Source organism: Aythya ferina, assembly GCF_964211825.1.
Source record: "Aythya ferina genome assembly, chromosome: 2".
Lineage (NCBI taxonomy): Eukaryota > Metazoa > Chordata > Aves > Anseriformes > Anatidae > Aythya > Aythya ferina.
Window position 1 is genome coordinate 137,583,534 of NC_140297.1, and position 20,431 is coordinate 137,603,964.

General features: G+C 40.0%; 1 protein-coding gene across 2 annotated transcripts in view; it reads left to right on the top strand.

Annotated features, from left to right (window-relative positions):
• The window catches only part of CPQ (carboxypeptidase Q), a 155,083-nt gene that overhangs the window by 33,023 nt on the left and 101,629 nt on the right, over window positions 1–20,431 (top strand). For both annotated transcript variants that reach the window (XM_084507514.1, XM_084507515.1), the window contains exon 4: window positions 20,141–20,348. In XM_084507514.1, coding sequence (XP_084363640.1) covers window positions 20,141–20,348 — 208 coding nt within the window. The remainder of the gene's footprint in view (window positions 1–20,140; window positions 20,349–20,431) is intronic.

The window sequence follows — 20,431 nt, forward strand, 5'->3', positions numbered from 1 at the left end:
GATAGTTGCACAGTTTGTATTTCCACGTTGTCCAGCTGCTGTGCCTCTTTAGGAGAGATCCTGGAATTGTCCCCGTGTTGTTTTAGAGTCAAATAGTTCTCTTGCTACTTTATAGATACCATGTTATGAATGAGTTTTCCTACTTAAGAGAAAGTCATAATAATAGGCAGGTAGTTTGCCTTGCCCTCCCTGCAGATGGTGTGTTTGTGACAGCCTTCTTCCAGTAAGAAATTCCAAGGTGGGGGCAATTTGGTGGTGAGAACACCGAAATCTGGATATTAGGAGTAAAGAGTGACAGAACTACTTTTAATGAACCTTCTTCATTACCACATGTTATTGTAATTAGTCGACATTATCTGTGGTTTTTGGCTTTTTGGAGAAACCAGGATGTTGACTTTTTTTGGCTTTAGAACTTGGCTGTACTGTGATTAATGGCCTTGTATTGCAAGTTAATGCATGTAGTACTTACATTTGCTGATGTGTACAATGACTGCATGGATTTCTCAGTTTGTAGCAGACATTCTTATGGCAAAAATACTCAATTTACAAAGTGTGGTGAAAAATGTGATTCTAATAAACGAGCCCTAAATCTGCTTTTTTGCTTCCTAGCTCTAAGTGTTTAGAACATCTTATAGGCAAGTGGTTGCCTTCTGCTGTTGAAATGGCCCAGTAATATTTATCCTGTGGTGAATGTACTCCCATCACACTGAGATTGTAACAAAATCTTTCTGTTCCTCAAGAACCACAGATTAGATAAAGTCATAACACTGTGTCTGGTAATAATAACCCTTCTAGAGGCACTAGAAAGAAGCAAAATTGAGTGTTTTTCAAGAACTCAGAAAGTTCCCAAACTTCTAAGACATAAATGCCAAGGGCTCAATTCCTATATATATTTCTTTTAAAGCTGCAGAACAGTCTCTCTTATAAATAAGAAATCGAATGGGCAAAAGGCCAGAATAGGCCATGTAGTCCTTTGACCTAGAGTGGGGGCTGCTAACAAGGACACAGAACTCAGTCAAGTTCTTTTCAAAGGTTTTCTTGGGGGGCTGAATTCAGCATCTTACATCTGGAAAAAAAAAAAAAAAAAAAAAAAAGTCATTTCCTTCACTTTCTCTTCCCTTCTTCAGGCTACATGTGGCCAGGACACAATATCTGCTCTAGTGACTAATCAAAAGCTGTGGCTGGATGAAAGCTGAGTGCGTGAGTGGCATGTGCAGCTCAGGATTTATTGCAGAGGTTGCACGGACAGCTTGCGTGGATGCATATGACACAGCTAAGTGCAAGCTTGCCAGGGCTGGAATATCATTTCGTGGAGTAGATGTGAATTTGAAAACTGTTGCTTTTCCTTTCTCTTATTTTCCCATTTTTCTGTCCCTACTTGGTTTATTTTCTTTTGCCCTATATTGCAACATACACCATTTGTGTATATACGTTGTACCCTCAAAAATGCACCTTGTATTTTCTTTCCCTCTCCTGCTTTTTCTTTTATTCTTCGTAAACAATTCTTTCCCTTCTCAATCTCTCTGTCAGTGAGTGTGTGTGTCATTTCTTGGCTCTCACGTGCTGGCACAGTGATTCCTTACCACGTCACCTCTTCCAAACGCTTGGTCTGCTGCCTTTGGGTCCAGATGCGAAGCTTGCCTGCTAAGGAGAGCTTCCTCCTTTCATTGAAGCTCCAGGTCTAAGGAAAATAAGGGCTTCTGGAATGGCACAGTAGTTTCTCTTAGCTTTTTTGTTTGTTTGTTTGTTTGTTTTTGTTTTAGCAAGGAGGTGCATCTGGCCTTTAAAACTGGTGTATTTTCTTTGAACTGCTGTTGCTTCTGGTTGTGCCGTGAGCCCTGGGGGCTCCTTCTCCTTCTGTCCTGCCCCTCCTTCCACCATGTACGCAAGTCCACTTAAATTTTGCTGTCATCTTAGGAACCTTTCCTCCTGTGACCTGTCCTGCTCTCTTCCTCACCACGAAGGCTGAGCGCTGCTGTGTCTATTTGGGATTGAATTTCAACTCGTAAGCCCTCCTGAGCAGCACTAGACCCACATGGTAGCAGTTTTCTGGTAATATGAGAGTTGGCGTGACCCGAGTCCAGCCTGCTCATGAGCTGTAGGAGAGTCCCTCAGCATCTCTCCAGCTCTGTGCAGGGGTACTGTAGCTGAGCAGTCCCCTGTTCTCTTCCACGTGTCATCGCCTGGAGGCAAAGCAGATGAGACAACTCACTTTGCCCTAGAAAGCTGCTCCTGTTGCCCATTAAGTGGCCTGGATCACCATTTGGATTTTCAGCCAAAAATCTTAACCTCTGTGTAAATTCTAAAGACAAATCTGCATCATGAAATAATTTCAGGAACTCTGGCTAACTACTGCCCATTTACTAACTTTTTTTTTTTTCATTTCTGGTGTTTAACAAAGCAATCACTGCAAACAGGCAAGTCTGTGGTGGCCCAAAATAGGAGTTAGGTTTGCCATCACTTTTTCTTCAGTAACACCATCTGTTGTAGAGTGTGACTGGTCATCCAGATGGCTGTTCAACTGAAAAATTTAGCTTTTGGGGCATTTGAGTTTAACTAAAAATTTTCATTGCCTCTGGCACCCATTGAAAGGAAAATAATGAAGTTGCTTTATATATACAAAATGAAGTAGGATTTTTGTATAATCAGTTCTTGTAAGCTTTTGTTTCACTTCCCTTTGTCCCCCCAGCACTTATCCACCCCATTTTCTGATCTACTTCTAGCGTCCTGGTGACTACATGATCTTCTGGGCTGCTGAAACCGTGTGGCCTTGGTGGCATCTCCGGCCACGTTCAGGGACCAGGCAGATGCTGCAGGATGTGTGGTGGATAAAACCCAAATGTAACATCCCTGCCCAGGCATGCAGGCTTCATGTGTGTTTGCTGTCAGTACCTTGGGTGCTCCTGAAATTTGGTGCCCTCTCCTCAAGCTGTGTCAGTTCAGGAATTTGCAGTTACTCCACCTTTTGGCTTGTTAGCACATTTGATTAATTTTCTGCAGCTCTGCTCAGACCTCTCAATTTCACTTTGCTTCTAATTAAGCTAGCTTTGGGCTCTCAGGTCTGTTGGAGTGGGATATATTTTAATTCATCTGTAAACCTGCTTCCCTGTTTTTTGGTTAATGAAATAATCTTGTGTTTTGTTCTTTTGGGAGTAGGGAAAATATTTTATTGGTTACCTGCATTTTTTGCTCTTTTGAGTGCTCATCATATTGACGTCTTCCAAAACACAAATCTTTATTCTACAACCAATTTTTATTTGATTATATAATTAAAACAAAAAAAATAATAAATTTCTTTTTTTTTTTTTAATAAAAATGCAATTAAAGAATTAAAGTTTATTATTTTAGGTGCAACAACTCAGACTGAGCATGTGTTAGCAGCTGGGCCATGTTAGGTGCACTGATGTGAGAGCTGAGCCTTTCTGTGCGCCAGGAAAAGGAACTTAAGGATATTCACTGCGTGGCAGCCAAGTGTGTCTCCTTGATGCTGATGTGTATGTAAAATCCAGCAAGAATTGGAAGGACTGAAAGTAAAGACTTTGCATATATTACTTGTGGATACGAAGCCTTCATTTATTTTACTCAAGAAACTTTCTTTGCTCACCACCACCTTGCAGAGGCAGAGTACCTCTTGTTACTATTACTGTGGTTTTTTAGGTAGCTTTGTTCCTTCCTTGCTTTTGACACTGCAGAACTATTTTAAAAATAGTCTCCTTGTGAGCAGGCAGCATCCTCTGTCTGCTTTGCACGGGCTTGAGGAATGCACAGGGCGTAAAGGCAGCGGGAGGCTGGCCACAGCTGCACCCAGCAAGAGTTGTTCTGCAGCATGAATGAAAAAGAAATCAGGAAGTGCCACCGATTTTCTGGGAACACGTCTCACGTATGGATTAGGATAGCAGCAAAGGCTCTTCATAGGAAACGTTGCAATTAGAGACCGTCCTAGGGCAATATCCTATGGTAACAGGATACAGCAATGTTGTCTTCTGTTCTACCGAGGGATGAAGAAACGAGGATAAAACCCTGGTTTGTGGTGTAGCAAGGGGGAGTAAGAACATAACATGTTTTGTAAGTCTCTGGTGAAGTTGTGAAAGATTCTAGTTCTGTTCCTAGCACTGTGCACGTAGCCTTGTTTCCCTCAGAGGGCTGAATTGGTGGTGTGCTGTGGGATTTATTTCCTTGCCCTTCACTTAGGGGCTTTCCCTCCAGGACATCTCTGTGTGTTGTTGACTGACAATTCATTAATTTTTACTTTGCTTCCTATGTTCCCTGAAGGCCAACATGCCAGACCGCATTCTGCAGTGCAGGCTTTGTGCTCTCTTTTGGGCAAACCCTAGCTGTCAGCCAGATAACTTAGATGTCCTTAGGAGAAAAGGAGCCTGTGCTTTAGGAGCCTGTGCTTTAGGAGGTGATTGTATTGTGGATTGTATGGTGGTTTCATGCTGTTTGAGCAGTGATTAAGGAATCAAATTTCAGGAAACTTCACAATGGTGAGAAGTCTGTAGATGATGGTTTGTAAGTCACAAGTTCGTTTTTCTTGGAACAGAGCAACTTTGTGTTTTTTGTTTATTTTTTTTCTTTTTTTTTTTTTTTTTTTTCCTCAGTAGGCATATTTGTTTTCTTACAAAGTCAGTAAAATGTCAGTGAGACTAACGAGGGCTTTCTCTACCTCCACCAAGTTTTGGCAACTGCTCTTCAGGAACATATACTTCTAACAGGGAAGAGTTTAATCCACCTAGTGTCCAGTAATATAAGCAGTGTCCTGTAACTTCAGCAGAAACAGGTAAAAGACTGCTAAAATCAGTGTTGATAGGCTTTGTTATCCATAAAGATGCTTTGAGAATAATGGTCCTTTTGAAATCCGTATTTCCTTGCTTCCCAAAGCAAACCTTTATCAAACCTAATGTCAATTTTTTCAATATCAATATCAATATCAATATCAATGTAATATCAAATTTGTTACCTTTATTAATGTAAGATTATTTTTTTTTCTTCTCTTCTGGCCCAGCCACTCTCCTAACTCATAGGTTTTGTTGATGTCTAGATGGCCACCCATGTCATGAGTAACAAATGTTAACTCTGGGCCTGTTTGGGTACTCTCAATACCCACTGATAGATTTCCAAATATTCTCCAGTCAGTAAGATAAAAAGGAACAGTTTTACTTTGCCTTTGCATTACTGGTTCACGTATATAAAGATGTCGACCTTGCAAAACTGCCAAGTCCTGGGTTTCTTGTAGTGAACCTTAAGGAGTAATAGTTGTGCTTGCTGTGGGCTAGGCACCGGGATTTCTTGCACTTTTCTGTGATTCCCTGTTACCTTAACCCTAATCAGCTCTGGCTTCCTTCAGCTCTGTTGGCCCCTTCTGCATCTGTATGAGTATCTGTGTGCATGAAAACCCTGTTAGCAAGTTCAGAACCACCGACCACGATCATAACATCTTGCTCTGTCAGTTGTGGGTCCTGTTTTAATGTTCCCGCATTATTCAATTTTCTTGATTAAACTGACAAATCTCTCACCAATATGTGGAGACAGTAAATATAGAGGATAAAAAGAAAACCTGTCACAACTGCAGGTAAGGATTCCCCAAAGGGATCTGAGTAATACAGTGCCAACAAATTATTTTCACAAGGGGTATATTTATTACTTAGCTGCTGATAAGATGTGAGAAGCGTGCGGGCTGTCATTTCATTTCACTATAATTCTCTGTGATTTTTCAGTGGAAGTATAGCACTGAGGACTTTATCTGGAGTGGTTATCTCCAGAGCTTGTGAGCACATGGCTGTGGACGACTGGAATAGATTAAACAGTACCAGGGTGGTTGTGTCAGAATGGTACATAATTGGTATTTGAGGAACCCTAGCCCAATACTCTCACTTTTTCAACAAAAAAATAAAGAAGGTCATGGGAAGGGCTGTGCTGCGCTGCTTCTTGATGTGTTCTGGGATTACATCCACTAATTTCGAGCTATACTGCAATTCACTTTTTGATTTTTGTCTATTTTTTTTTTTGGATGGATGCCTAGTTTATAGATTTGCCTGCATATCTAGTTTTGTTATTTTCATGTCTTGTAATTGGTTTTCCAGTTTGTACTTTCCACTGAGCATTGCTTCTACTTCTGAAACTACTCAAGGTCCTTTTTCAAAATCTATTTGATCTAATGATATTATTAAAAAATATCTACAAATTACAGAACAGTTTCATTAGGTACGCATTAATGTTTTATTTATGGAGCATGTTGTGTCTGCTCTAGAACATCTGAAGTATTCTTTTCATGGTTTACTACTGATGTCCGAAAGTGAATGCAGGTTTGTGGGGGACTGCAGCTAGATTTGTCTTTCAAAATCTGTTTGATGCATGCAACAAAATCTTTTATTTTGATGTGTAACCTTTTGCTTATGTCCTGTAAAACAAACAAGCAAACAGGCAGAGGTCCCAGTTGTTGAATACACTTAATGCGCTAGTCAACTCTTCATTTCCACAGTCTCTCTGCTTCACGCGCCAGGCATGCAGGGGATTTGGAAGTGCTAATTCCTCATTTTGTTTTGCCTTGTTTGCTCCAACACGTGAGCAAACATGCATTGTTTGCTCCAACAGATTATGATTTCTTTCTGGAAGAATGCTTGCATTGTTTTTCAGGGGCAGGGGGCCTCTGGTTTTGCTGCTGCTTCCACTTCTCAGAGCCGTGCTTGTGGCTTGCCCATATGGTAGGATATTTCTGTGTTATTTCATTAAATGCTGTCTTCACATAGGATGGTCTCACCCCGCTGTGCTAGCTGTAGTGTGATGCGTGTCAGGCATTTGGGTATGATCAGCTAGACCTGTTTGCATGGCGAAAACATATTTCTGGCACAGAAATTTTGACTTTTGTTTCTAGGAAGTTGGAGCCAATTATTCCATGGTTATTGTTTAGAGTTCTTTTCTAAATATATCCCATTGCTGATAGCCAACAGTAATACTGGGCTCTTCCCTATAGAAGTAATGTCTTGTGTCTCCTAAGTGTAACCATTTCAATTACTCTAATCTTTTTCTCCAGCTTTGTTTTTGCCTTCAAATCCAATCAGTCACCTGAGCCTCCCTCATCGTGTCCATCTTGTTGCATCAAATACTAATTCTTTGATCTTCCTGCAGGGTATGGCTAAATGGTGAAGATCCTTCTCCATCTGGTTTATTAAATGAGCGGTGCCAACTCCTGTCTCTGCTCTGCCAGTGATGCCAGCTTTGATTACTTGCCTCTTGTCTTCTCCTTCAGGCTCCTTATACTTTCTCTCATCCTGTTTCTATATTTAGGAGGCCGGTGCAAACCTGAAGCTGTAACTTTGCTCTCTTCCAACTTTCCTTTTTAAACCTGACCTTTGGTTTGATATTTATAGATCACTCCCATATGTCATCGGCTAGGTAGGTGAATAGGGTCTGGGACTTCTGCTAAACTCTTTCACCAATACCTTGTTTTCCTAGTCACTCTCAGCAGTATTTCTGCATTGGCTGTCTAACGTGAATATTGCAAATATTCTGTGACACAGCAGTGTTGTCTTCAATACGTTTCTATTCACTATTAAGAAGGATTGAGCTTGGACTACAATTCCTGTTTTTTTGTCTACTGTGATCCCCAAAAGAGATTATTTGGTCTAAGAATAAGAAATAGAAAGAATTCACAAAATTTTCAGTTTACTATTTCTCTTTGGATGTCATCACATTAACAAGCTGGTGGCTGTGGAGTCAAAATACACCTCAATAAGAAATCTTGAAACCATTGCACCATTTGATTCTAGACGTTTGTGCACGGGACAACAAAATAAATTTGTCAGATGGGGGAGAATAATCACATGAATTAATTTCTACCAGGGATTCTGCCCTTGCATTCCCCGGGGATCCTGAGAAGCTCACTGCTATTTCTCTGTTTCCCTGTTTTCGAGCAGAGGTAATATTTTTGGAACGTCAACGTCGTGTAACATTGTATGTTGTTTGCTGAAGAAAGACATCATTAAAAGTTGACTTTTCTAAATGGTGATTAGGTAGTCAATAATAAATTCTGCTGGAATTTGCCTGCGCCAAAACCAGTGACAATCCTATCATGCCGTAACAGCGGGTGGCTACTTCTGCTAATTAATGCACTATATAACCATGGGGCTTTATTAAGTAATAAAATATGGAGTGTGTGATTGGTAAACTCTGCTGGGTTGAGATTCCGGGTTGTCTTAGCAGAGGTGTGTTGGAAGAGTCTGGCAGGAGGCAAACAGCAGAGAATACAGGTCATTATTTTGAATACCTTATTTTCAAAGGTAAATACTTACAAGCAATTGGTAGCTCAAATCATTTGGATATTGAGTTCAATTCAGTAACAACTCGCCATGAGAGACTTGAAGCCTCTGGAAACAGTGTGAAGGAGCCTGAATTTCATAAAAGTACAAGGCTTTTCCTAGGTAACAGCTCTTTATTATCAAGGAGAACATGAAGATTAGAAATTGGGTGCTGGGATTTGAAGGTGATTGAGTCAGAAGTCTGAGGTTTGGAAAAAGTGAGCTTACAGGGATGTAAGGAAAGCTTTAATAGTTGTTCTATAACCTGTGTATTGCTTGCTCCTTTTCACGGAGTAGACTGTGGTCCTTTGACGAGGGTCTTTTCTCTCTCTCTCTCTCTCAGTATCTCCTCCAGCAGTCTCTAAAGAAGGAAACAACTTCCAGGGCTCCCAGTTTCAAGCTCTGAGAAGGCTGCAGTTACTGCTGGGAGAGCCAAAAAGAGTTTGAGGGGACCAGGGATTCCCTTGAGCAGGGATTCAGCGCTGCCCAAATGCAGCCAGCACCTGGAATCCAGTATGCTGCTGTGCTGGGTTCATCTGAGAGGTCATCTAAGGCTGTATGTAACTCCACGAAACTGTTTGTGTTTTCTCTCTCTTGCTCTATTTAGTTTATAATGCTGAAAATTGAGGAAAACAGGAGTTGTATGCTGCAGTGTCTGAGAGAATTCTAATATTCGAGTGTTGCCAGAAATGTGATGTGAATGGGCGTACCCATGAGAAAACTTAGCAGAGCTACTTGGGATAATAAGTGCAGCTGCAATTTATGATTTTAGAAACAAATGTTTTTCAGAACCTAAAATTAGGCTTCTATCATGGTAAATCTTCGTATGGTACTTCTCAGTAACGCTCAGCGGTGGGTTCTTTTAACCCTTTCCCATTTAGAGCAGTACCTTTTATTCCTCAGATATTTTGAAGTTACTTACTGTTAGACTTAGGAGTTAGAGAAAAGGTGACAGAAAAGGTGACAAGGAATTGGAGAGCACCATCGTGAAGCATCAAAGACATTGAGGTAATGCTCGCCCTTCAAACTTCCCAGAGAAAGGAAAGGAAAATGGCATTCGTTCCTCTGAGGGCCTTCTCCACAAGGTGTCTAAATTGAAACAGCGAGTGTAATTGGTCATACATAAAATTGGTCTTCATAAAAGAAAATAATAATAATAAAAAAGAACAATTTGAAATGTGTCAGCTCAACAAGTGATGGTCTTGGCTGTATATCTGTCTAAGCTGAAGATAATAGAAAGAGGATGCTGTTGCTGTTAAGTAAATCTAGTTGAGTAAAGAAAACGTGATGGTATTTCAAAGCCCTCAGATCAGTTTGATGTGTTTTGGAAACTGGGGGATATTAGCGAAAGTATCTGTGGGACTTGAAGGGGGTTTTAGTGCAAGTTTGTTTTTGGCTGCGAAATTCTAACCACAGATATTCTGTTTTCCACCTCCACCCAGGTTTTTCAGAAAGACTTGACAGGAGTTAGCAGGGAGCAGAGCTCGGGAGCTGGCAAGGTTTGCAACCCAGCCTGGCCATCGGGGTTTCAGAAGGATGCTGCCAGATGTGTCCATCTCCCAAAAATGTTTCAGTGTTGTCAAAACAGGAATTCCCAAGAAAGAAAATGTTTTATCAGGATCTTTGCTACCAGGCCACTCAGTAGGTTCAGAGCTCTGGTTTTGAGGCAGCAAGACGTGGCACTGTGTGATGTGCACGGTCATGTCACCATGCCATCAGCTGCTCATTGCAGGTAAACAGCTCAGCGGTTGAGGCATGGATCGAGCACCGTGCTGTTAAACCAGGAGTTTTGTTAATGCTGTTATTAATCAGTGTATGGGATCATCATAAGATTCACCTGCAAGTCAGTGAACCTTTATGTTCATGCAGATGAGTATTAAAAACCCACTTGTGGGGCCGGGTACAAAGGCTTTGCAAGCTTTAGCTTGTCTTTGGGCTGCACTTCGAGAACAACTGCTTTAAACTACGTGATGAATAGTTATGAACTGCATATATTCAGAGTTGTTCTGTAGCATTCAGTGTTTGCTTATAGACAAGCTAGGTTTGATAAAAATACCATTTCCAGTGTATTATTTACTAACTCCACTATGCTTACATGTAAGTATAGTACAGAGTATTTTACAGAAACAACTTTTTGCTTGACAGCTGAAACTGAATTCAAAGTCTATGTACAAGGTTGTAAAAAACCAGTTCTGCCTCTAAAATTGTATGCTACCCTTCTCTCTGAATACATATGGTTTTTAACAGATTTTCTATTTATAAAGTAATGTATGTGGTCTCAGTGTTAACAGTAGCCATGAGCAATCACTAACATAATTTTCCTGCGTAATGTTCTGTAGGAGCTAAAAGTTATTCCTATTTGACATTTCAACACCAGGAAGAAAATTCCCACTTGTCGTTGGGTTATTGTTCTGCAGCGCTACACAAGGTGGGCTTCAGCCTTTTCATAGCCTGAGCTTTAATGTATATGTGGGTGCTCTGGGCCTCGTATCATCTTTGTGGCCCTTTGTGGACTTTTGTGGACCTTCTCCACCATTCTTCTGACACAACTGTTGGTGCACTCATGTCTCTTTATTAGGGCCCAAAAGTGTGCATTTAAATTTACTTATTGACCGTCAAAGTCATGATTGTTGTTGGACCTTCTGACCAAAGCCTCCAGCCTGCTACCTTTCATCCAAAACAATTTCCTTTAGCAACCTGGATGAGCTAATGAAACGGAAAGAAAATTGTGTTGTTTCAGGCAGTCCCTCTTCCAGCAGAGACCCTGATAGGCACTCTTAATTAGGTTATAAAGAGATCCATAAAATAGAAAAGCAGAGTGGAGAATAATCTTTTCTCTCCCCTTTAGCAGATGATGAAGGAATCATCATATATCCAGGATTAAATAGAGAACAAATCCTCAAATAATAAGCAAAATAGCATGAATAAGTAGAATATATTGAAGAGCACAATAAACTTGATATTTAAAACAAAACAGCAAGAGGGGAAATGTTGCTGTTTGACAGCTGCTTCTCTTTTCTTTTTGAGGAAAGAAAAAGACTTGAGTTCTTAAGACATAACCATTTTCTTGGGAAACCCCTGCATTTATTTCCTGGTAGCAGCTGCCATGTGCTGGGTTTTCTCCTGCACAATCCCAGAGGGACCAGCAGTATGGGAAGATCCCAGAACTGATTCAATCATTCTCCCTTCTATGCTTTGCATTGGAAAGAGTTCTTTCAGCCTAACGCTCTTCATTTACCAGGAATAGCACTAATTGCATGAAGAGAAGCTGTTCGGGGGTAATGTGGACCTACTGGGGGATTTTGTATTTCGTCTGATTTAGATGATGAAGCTTTTGGGAGAATCTGCCACAGTCAAAAAACACAGCTGGGGAAAGAGTGCTCATGCTTGGCATGACATTTTGCCATGCTGCTCAGTATTAGGACTAATTTTGAGGAGTTATTGTAGTGTTGTAATAAGCTTTAAAAATATTCTGTTGCTGAAAGGGACATTTCTGCTTACAGTGGATTTTCGAGCTTGAGACTGACAAATTCAGATTATAACTATGCAGTGACAGGCAGACTTAGCCTGAGTTTTGAAAACTCCTTTATTTGTCAAATCAGTGTACACTACTGGTTAAAGTAACCTGAACACTCAAACATTTACATTTCATTTTGTGTTTCACGAATGTCACTGTATAATGTATGAACTGCATAGGCAAATGTAAAGATAGTTGCTTTCATGTGGAACTACTCAAACCTCTTCCTTAAGGAGAAAGTAAGTGGTATCCCCTCTGTACTATTTTCACAAAAACACTTTTTGTTCTCTCGCCCTCATTTTTGTTTTCCACTCGAACACAGAACGTATTGGGTTTTATTTCTTGCTAAATGGAACATCAAAAAGGAGTTCACTATTCTACAGAAATGAAATCTGTGGGAGTAAGAAGAGCATTTGTGTAGTGAAGATGTTTCAGAGTTTCTGTTTTCTTCAGAAAATAAAGGGGCTCAATGAGTGTCTTGTGGTGGCTTTCGGTTTGCTCACTGCTTGAGACTGCACATCCAGTCAGGTCCTTTGCTCTTTCTTTTCATATCCCTTCAAGCAGTCAGATTTTAAAGCCTGTTGTGTTGTGTTTTTTTTTTTTTTTTTTTTTCCCCTGCTATTGAATTTCATGGAAATGTTGCCACTGATTTTCAGTGAAAACCCCATAAACAACAAAAAAGATCACTAGATTTCTCTATTTTCTCTCTTGTATTTCACTCCTGGGGTTTACTTCTGTACTATCTATGGAGATAATACTAAAGTTCTTCTACTGTCTACTTTTTACAGTTAAAAGCTCTCCCCTTTTATCCCTCTAAATGTTTGCCTTTGGTGCTAAGATACAGTTCTTTCTTCTGCACTCTTCAGGGGCTTTTTCCCCCTCTGTCATTCACGTTCCTGTCTTGTGGGGTTTTCCTAGACTGCCCCTGTATTCCTGCTGACCCTTAAAGCCTTATTTTTCAATCTGTAAAATCACATCTCCATGTGACTTTGTTTGTGTTGCAGCACCAACCTATTAGCAGAGAAAAGCAGTTCCTAAATATATTTCTGTTTGAGATAAGCTTGGTTTTCAGTTGTCTTATGGAGGACGTTGCTTGAAGAGTGTACTGCCTTAAAGGATGTGAGGTGTAGAGAAGAAAGGGAGGAAGAAAAGCTTATCTTTGGTTTTGAAAGTCTCCCTTGACTCTCCTCTATCTTCTTCTGCAATTACCTGATTAAAAGGAAGTTTTATCATGGGTAGGCCCAGTATCCTCCTCTCCCTTCAGGTCACTAGAAGCTGTTGGCTGTGTGCCACCCTTTACCATGGCCATGGTTTTGGAAGGGTGAGGAGCCTCCCCTTACCATCCCCTAACACTCTGCAGCCTGTGCCAGAGGAAGTTCAAGTTTCCAGTGTCACTTCAATGTGCGTTCCCGAGTGTGGGAAGCCTTCACCTTCCCTGTTCCGCACTGCAACGAAGCAGAGTCTTGGATGCACTAAAACGGTACTTGGCCCTTCCCATAAAGCTGGGATGCTGCCTCACACCTGTTTGTGCACAATAATTTTATTGTGAGCGTTCATTACCAGTAATAATGAACGTCATTAAGTGGAGAAGGTATGAAGGCCAGATAAGACGTCTAGACATCTGGCTGACTATAGTTTGCTTATATATTGCTAGCCCCGTGGAGCCTCTTTGATTCTCTGCTTCCCAAATAAAGAAACATATTTTGTATGTGTGTATGGATTTATTTACATCCTTCCTGTACGTATAAAATACATCTGTTAGCAGTGAGATTTTTCAGTCTGTCCTGTGTGCTCACTAGACGCCGGTTGTTGCGGGGTCACCGAAGATATAAATATGGATTCTGCTCAAGGCTGAGGAGCCAGGAGTTGAAGAAGAAAAAAATAAAAAGAAACTGTGTGAATCCAGAAGTTTTGCAGCTGCTGGCGATTAGGATTGTCACTGGCGTTCCTTCCAGGAGCCCTCCTCTCACATACCTGGGGTAGCGTGCGGCAGGCAGCTGCGGTCCCATGAGGCAGGGATGTGGACATGGGAGGAAGGAGGTCGGTCGCTCGTGTTGAGCACGAGGAGGCCAAACAGGTGTGTGACTTCTGTGTTCCCTCAAGGTACCGTCAGCTGCTGGAGAGTCAGCCTAATGCCTTTAAGAAAGCATCTTTTTCGGTTGAGGAGCAGCTGCTAAAAGCTTCCACTTTATACTGAAGTTTGGAAAGGCTCGTGCAGGCTGTTCCTCTTTCAGTCTTGCAGTCCCGGGATGGAATTCATTGGATTTGCTTCATTTGATCATTTTACCATTAACAGTTGCTTTCTGCTTCTTGTTTGACAAACCGTATCTAATCCGTGCTATTTTTTAAAAACTTTTGTGGTTTTAGGAGAATTCCCATGGTGTATGTGTACTGAATATTATAATGAAACACAAACATATATGTGTTAGTTGCATCCTGCAGCCTAGCGCACGTATAATTATGTCAAAGCTATTATGCTTATTTGGTAAAGCTTAATTTTAATGAATGCCTAGTACTGATTAGATGCAGTTTTCCAAATGTTGATTTAAATGGAGTCCATATGGTAACGGAGCGACGCTGTTGTCTCTTTCAAGGGGGGGTTTCTTGGTAAGGCCAATGGTCTCTGCAGTCTCTTGTACACTCTGCTACACTTCTGCAGATGCTACACCAATTAAAGGTGGGTGCAAGTAATCTGGAAGAGTTTGTATAACTAGACTCCAAATGTTTTATCCCTGGTAGCAGACAGCTATGTTATCTTCCATAGTTGTACAAAATTATATTTTTCTTCTTAGTTTCTCCGATTTTCCTTTGTGTATTCATATTTTGTTTTCAATTTAACAGCCTTGCTATTATTTCAGCTTGCAGTAAACCAACAAATGAAATCCTACAAAGCCAATATAAAAAGCAAACAAAGCAAGAGAATATTTGGGACAAATGATGACAGAAACACAAAATTAAACTCGGTTATTTCTTTCATATTTTGCCAAGTGGCTGTAAATGGGGAATAGTCTTGATTTTATTTTTGAAAACCTAATTCATCTCAGAAGATTAATAATACTTTTGGCACTTTGACTAATTTTGTTACAGTTTAGGACATTTTGGCCTCTCTGTCCAGATAATGGTGAGGCTCTTGGAAGAATGTACACAGTCTGAGTGTGCACAAGGACATGCTTTGTTTTGTAAGGCCTCTGCTGCTGCGTGCTTCATGATGCTGGAAAATGCTGGAGTGGAGTTCAGCTTTTGCCATGCTGCTTTTGATAAAGATACTGCAGTGAGGCAGTCACAATTAGCTGCTCTCCATAGCTAAGCATGAGATCGAGGTGTACGGTTTCCCATCTTTTATGCTACAGGGTGTTCCATTGTTCCTTTAAAATGTAAAGCTTTGTTTGTCAGGGGGAGCCAAAGGAGGAGGACACAGTCCTATCACCATCAGTTAAGGCTGTGATCTTGCTATGGGTAAGCTAGGGATTAATGCAGTCATAGGGCTATTTAAGAAAGCATTTTGTGACTTTGATGAATAATGAAATAGCTGACCTAATACAAATGTTGAGTTTACATGTGCTTGGTGTAGTGGATATGGCATGGGACCTGAAGAAAATCCATGGTCCTGTATGTGACTGGAATTTCACAACTCAGTGGAATGTATGCTCAATGTTAGGGTGTAAACCAAGCTATTCAGACAACCTAGATTTTGTATTTTCCAGCCCTAAGTTTCTGTACAGGGTTAGTGTGAAGAATTGTGCACTGGGAGGTGCGTGTCTATATGCACGTGACGGCTGAAATAGCTCTTTGTAAGCTTTTGTATTCAAAGGTTTTTGTTTCTTTGTTTTAGAGTCATGTTAGAGTTCTTGTAACACCGTGCTTGCTTTTCCCTTTAGGAGAAAAAGTTGTCTTCACCCGAGGCTTCAGCTCGAGGTGTGTTTTCTATCAGAGCATCCAGTTTAGCTCGAAGCACTGGTTCTTCAGTTTATTTGTCCTTAGGCATTTTAGCTTATCTCAGAGATAAGGGTTCGCAGGCAAGGAACAAAATAATGAACCACGCGAGGTCAGCCACCACAGTAAAAAAGTAGTTAGAACTGACCTGACACCAGCAGCACATCCTTTCATCAACAGCTTTTAGTGTCTGCACATTTGATTATTTTACTTGTAAGAGAAGCTAATTAGCTAGCAGCCTCTTGACTGTTCTTATCCCTCCTTTGCACTTTCCTGCAAGATGCAAACCGCATCTGTTTCGTGCTGCTTACTTGACATGCACCTTGAGCAGAGAGAATATTTTATTTGTGGGAGCCTCTCCTCTGCTGTTGTTATTTGTACTGTGATACTTCTCTTAAATACCTTCCAAGATGTGAAATCCAAGTGTTTATCAGAAGCAAAACCCAACAGCTTTATTTATCTGAATCTTGATAGCTGTTGAATAGGAATGTCAAGACCGAATGATGATGACTTTTTATTACCATGAATAGGTTTATAAAGAACAAGTCGTGCTCAATGTGTTCAATTTCTTTAAACAGTTTAAACACGGAGATGAGGTAATCCAGTAGATCTAAAATCTGAAGAACAGGTGCTTTTGTTAAAAAGTAAAATAAAATAAAAAGGGACATAAAAGCCCAACTTCCTCTCCACTACTGAACACCGAACTATGAGATTAGAGTATGGGTATGTTAAATATTACATGATATAATATTAATGTTTAATGCTTAATGTTTTCCAAAATGAGTTTAGGATGACAGCATCACGACAGTGTACTTTTGAAACACCAAAGGCCGGCATCACCCCCAGGTGTGTAGGAGACACTGAAGGTGCATGGTGCCTGCCCACAGGTACAAACACTGCAAAGACCAACAATGATCCTGAGTCAAGTTTGCTTTGTGACACCCCTTTCAAGCTGGTGCTTTCCTTTCTTTTCTTTTTTAATGGGGCAAGGAATGGAAAGTGCAAGTCTGATTATTATTATTTTTTGTACAATCCTTTTTCTTCAGAAAGAATATCCACAGTCATGTTTGTTTAGACACAGTGAAAGAAATCTTCCTTGTCCACTGCTACCCAAATTCTCTCTCCCAAATCACTTGCTCTTTGCTCTGTTCTGAGCCAGATGCAGGACTGCTTCTGTCCCTCTTCATCTTTTTACACACAGGGTCTCATTTCTTCTCTAGTTTGCTTGGCTAGTTCTTGCTCAAGTCTTGGTCAGTAATGATCATATGGTCAGTAGCTGTTAAGTTTTTGGTTATCTCTGCATAAAAAGGGTGTAATTTACTTAGTATACTCTTTGACACTTTATTAAGCAATTTAATATGTAGATATACTGGACACATGGTGTGTTTTGCATGCGTGTAGGCTTTAATGAGGTATATCCCAAGATGCTCAGTCCCTGCCATGGATGTTTCCTAGTATCAGAGTATATGAATTGGTCTTCTGGCAAGAATATACAGTCCTGTGATACTTCAGTGGTAATGCTGAGTCTATTTTCCTTTTTGTAACAGTCACTTGGATGCTCATTCATTCATGTCCTGGTATCACCTGAACATTGCTGGCTCTACCTGCCTGTGGCAAAATCTCATAATTTGGGTACTTGGGTTTACCATAGCAATCTTGGCAGAGGACTGGTTTGAGCATAAAAAAGACGAGACTACCAGCTGTCTTCAAGGTTTAATTTTTGTGCTAGCTACAGTAAACGCTCTACCTGCAAAAGTCCATTCATTTGAGTTATGTTAGCATGCGTGCATCTCCAGAAGTTGGCAGAAGCTTTATTCACAGTTGCTGTGGAGCACTGGGACCGAGCATCTGAAAGAAATGGAATTGCTCCTTACATCGGAGCAACAGTTTTAGGGGGTTCTTTTGTTGAGCATCTGGGAAATAACGGGAGAAACGAAATCAATACAGGTGGTGATAAAACTTGAATTACTGCAGTTCAGCAGTTCCACAACATGTTAGTACTGAGCCATTATCTTGCCAGAAGACACAGGTGAATGGGTTCATTTAAAATGAGTGGAAAGTGCTTGTTTCTGCGCAGTTGTTGAAATGTAGGGTTTTTCTGAACATTAATACATAAAATTGTCACATTGTGGGTTTTGTGTTTTTTGTTGTTGTTGTTGTTGTTTTTTCCAGTGTGTTGTTTTATTTATTTTTTTTTTGAAAGTCTGATGGTTTATATTCTATGTATATCCCCAAACACTCAAAGAAATATTAAACATATGCAACAAATCGTTGTAGTTTAAACACCAGGGCTGGGGACTGTTACAGGGGCAAAGGGAAAGAAAAAGGTATGTAAGATCTGAACTTGTAAATCCCTGTGAGTGCATCCAGCTCAGGAAGGATTATATGGCACAAGAGATTTTTCCAACCTTGATGTTTGTCTGGAGGCTGGGGAAGCCTGGTTATTTTAAAGGTGAGCTTCTGGTCACCCCATCTGCACAGCTGATGAGGTTCCAGCCATCCTATGAGGTTCAGACATAAACAGCAAGGAGCAAAAACTTCTTAAGCTGTTGCCACCTAATAAAGAGATCTGTCCACGTTCTGGGGCAGCTCCCATGGAAGCTCAGTACATGATTTTTAGTATTTTCTTTTCAAATAAATGCTTTTGTATATCTGATCTGCTGGTTGTGTTACTCATTACAGTATGTTTTAATATTGTTGAGATAAGGATTTATTCTTCTAAACAACTAGAACTGAGTAATCTCTCCCATTTTATCAAATCAATTATCCCTAGAAAGTGCATCTCTCCGCACAACTCCTCCTTAATATCTTAATATCTTATGATATTAAGTATTTTTTCTAGATTAGAAGATGTAAAAAACACAGATTTTTTGATTTTGTTTGTTTAAATATGTAAAAATATGTTTCTATGTCTTTTTTAAAAAATGTGTCTAATTCTGTTAAATTATGTGTCTGCTGCTGTAAGTAGGTTCATAGGTGAAGATTTTCATGTATTGGGCAAACAGCTTTGGGTGTCCCTGCTTGAGCAGGTGGTGGGACCAGATGGCCTCCAGAGGTCCCTGCCAGCCTCAGTCATGCTGTAATTAATATACGGATAACATATAATTAATATATGGATAACATATAATTAATATATGGTAAAAGCTAATGTGAAGAATGTCTGTAATCTGGCTTGAGAGCTTCGACTAGCCTTCCTTTGTAGGTAACATGTAGGTAGAGGTAGGTAAAAGAAATATAGAAATTACTTTTGGAAACTTAATTCCACAGACATTTCACTGATGGTCATTATTTAGTAACTGAGATAAATGGAGTATTCATAAGGGTACTGAGGAAGCCTTGACATGACCGGGTATTTTATGTATATTGGAAACTTGGTTCTCAGGTGTTCCCGGAGTCTGTCCTCATCACAGGCTCTGAAGCAAGGAGTGGTGGTCCCAATTTATGAGAGGGAAGAGAAGGACAGGAATGGTTTAATATCAGGAATTTGGGCATACGTCTACATCCTGATTTCTTTCTTTTTTCCTGCATACAGTTTTTCTGCAAATCTGCTCTAAAAATCTCAACCCAGGCACCAGAAAATAAGAAATAGATAAATAATGGCTAAATGTGAAAAACAAAACAAAAACAAACAAAAAAACTTGGAGGAACTTATTAAGGAACTTGTGTGTTAAGTTGTTGGTTTTTTCTTTTTGATTTCTTTTAAAATTTCATCTCCACAAGACACAGCTATTCCTATGCTTAAGAGACTGAGGCCTTTTTGTCTAGCAATGCATGTTTTTCTTCATTTATGTGTAATTTGTTTAAAGTTTACTGATTTTTCTTTTTAATTTCATTTATTTCATCAACAGTTAGTGGTTGGAGTCTCAAGTGTGTAGAGAATGAGGAAGCATATGTTTTGTTTGTGGTCTCGTCTTTTTTTTTCTGAAGTCTGTCATATTGGCGCTCTTCAAAATAGGTGTGTTTTAGATAGCTAGTCTGATAATTGAAATAAATGAAGTAGTGAACTTTAATTTCATTACTTGTCATAGGAAAAAAATGCACTTACACTTACTTTTGCTCATTTACTGACTTTTTGTTTTTTCTTCCTGATGAAGCAGTGAAGGAAGTGTGCTATCAGAGGACTGACTATTGTAGTGTCAAAGCATAATGTTGATCTAAATAGTGCTGACACAGAGTAATTTCCCAGGCATACAGATTGGTGACAGTCAGATATACCAATTAGTATTAAAAACAATTCAGGTATTCTATCAAAAGATTTATTTCCACATAATAACTGTATTCCTTTTGAAGGTATGCTTGGGGCTGGCAGTATGCTTTTTAAAAATTCTACATTGATGATAATAAGTTACAAGCTAAGCTGTTAACACTATATTTTTATTTTTCTTCTCTGTAGCCCACATACCGGGTGGCAGAATTATCAGTCTGGTGTACCCCGGATTCCCACTGCTTGTATCTCTGTGGAAGATGCTGAAATGATGTCACGGATGGCTTTGCGGGGCACTAAGATTGTTGTGTACCTGAAGATGGGGGCCAGGACCTACCCAGACGCTCCTTCTTTCAACACTGTGGCAGAGATAGTTGGAAACAAGTACCCAGAGCAGGTGAGTGAGAATATATGAGAAGAAACTTATTTTGCTCTTAAAAAATATGAAACAAACCCAGAGAACATCACTTTTTAAGAAAT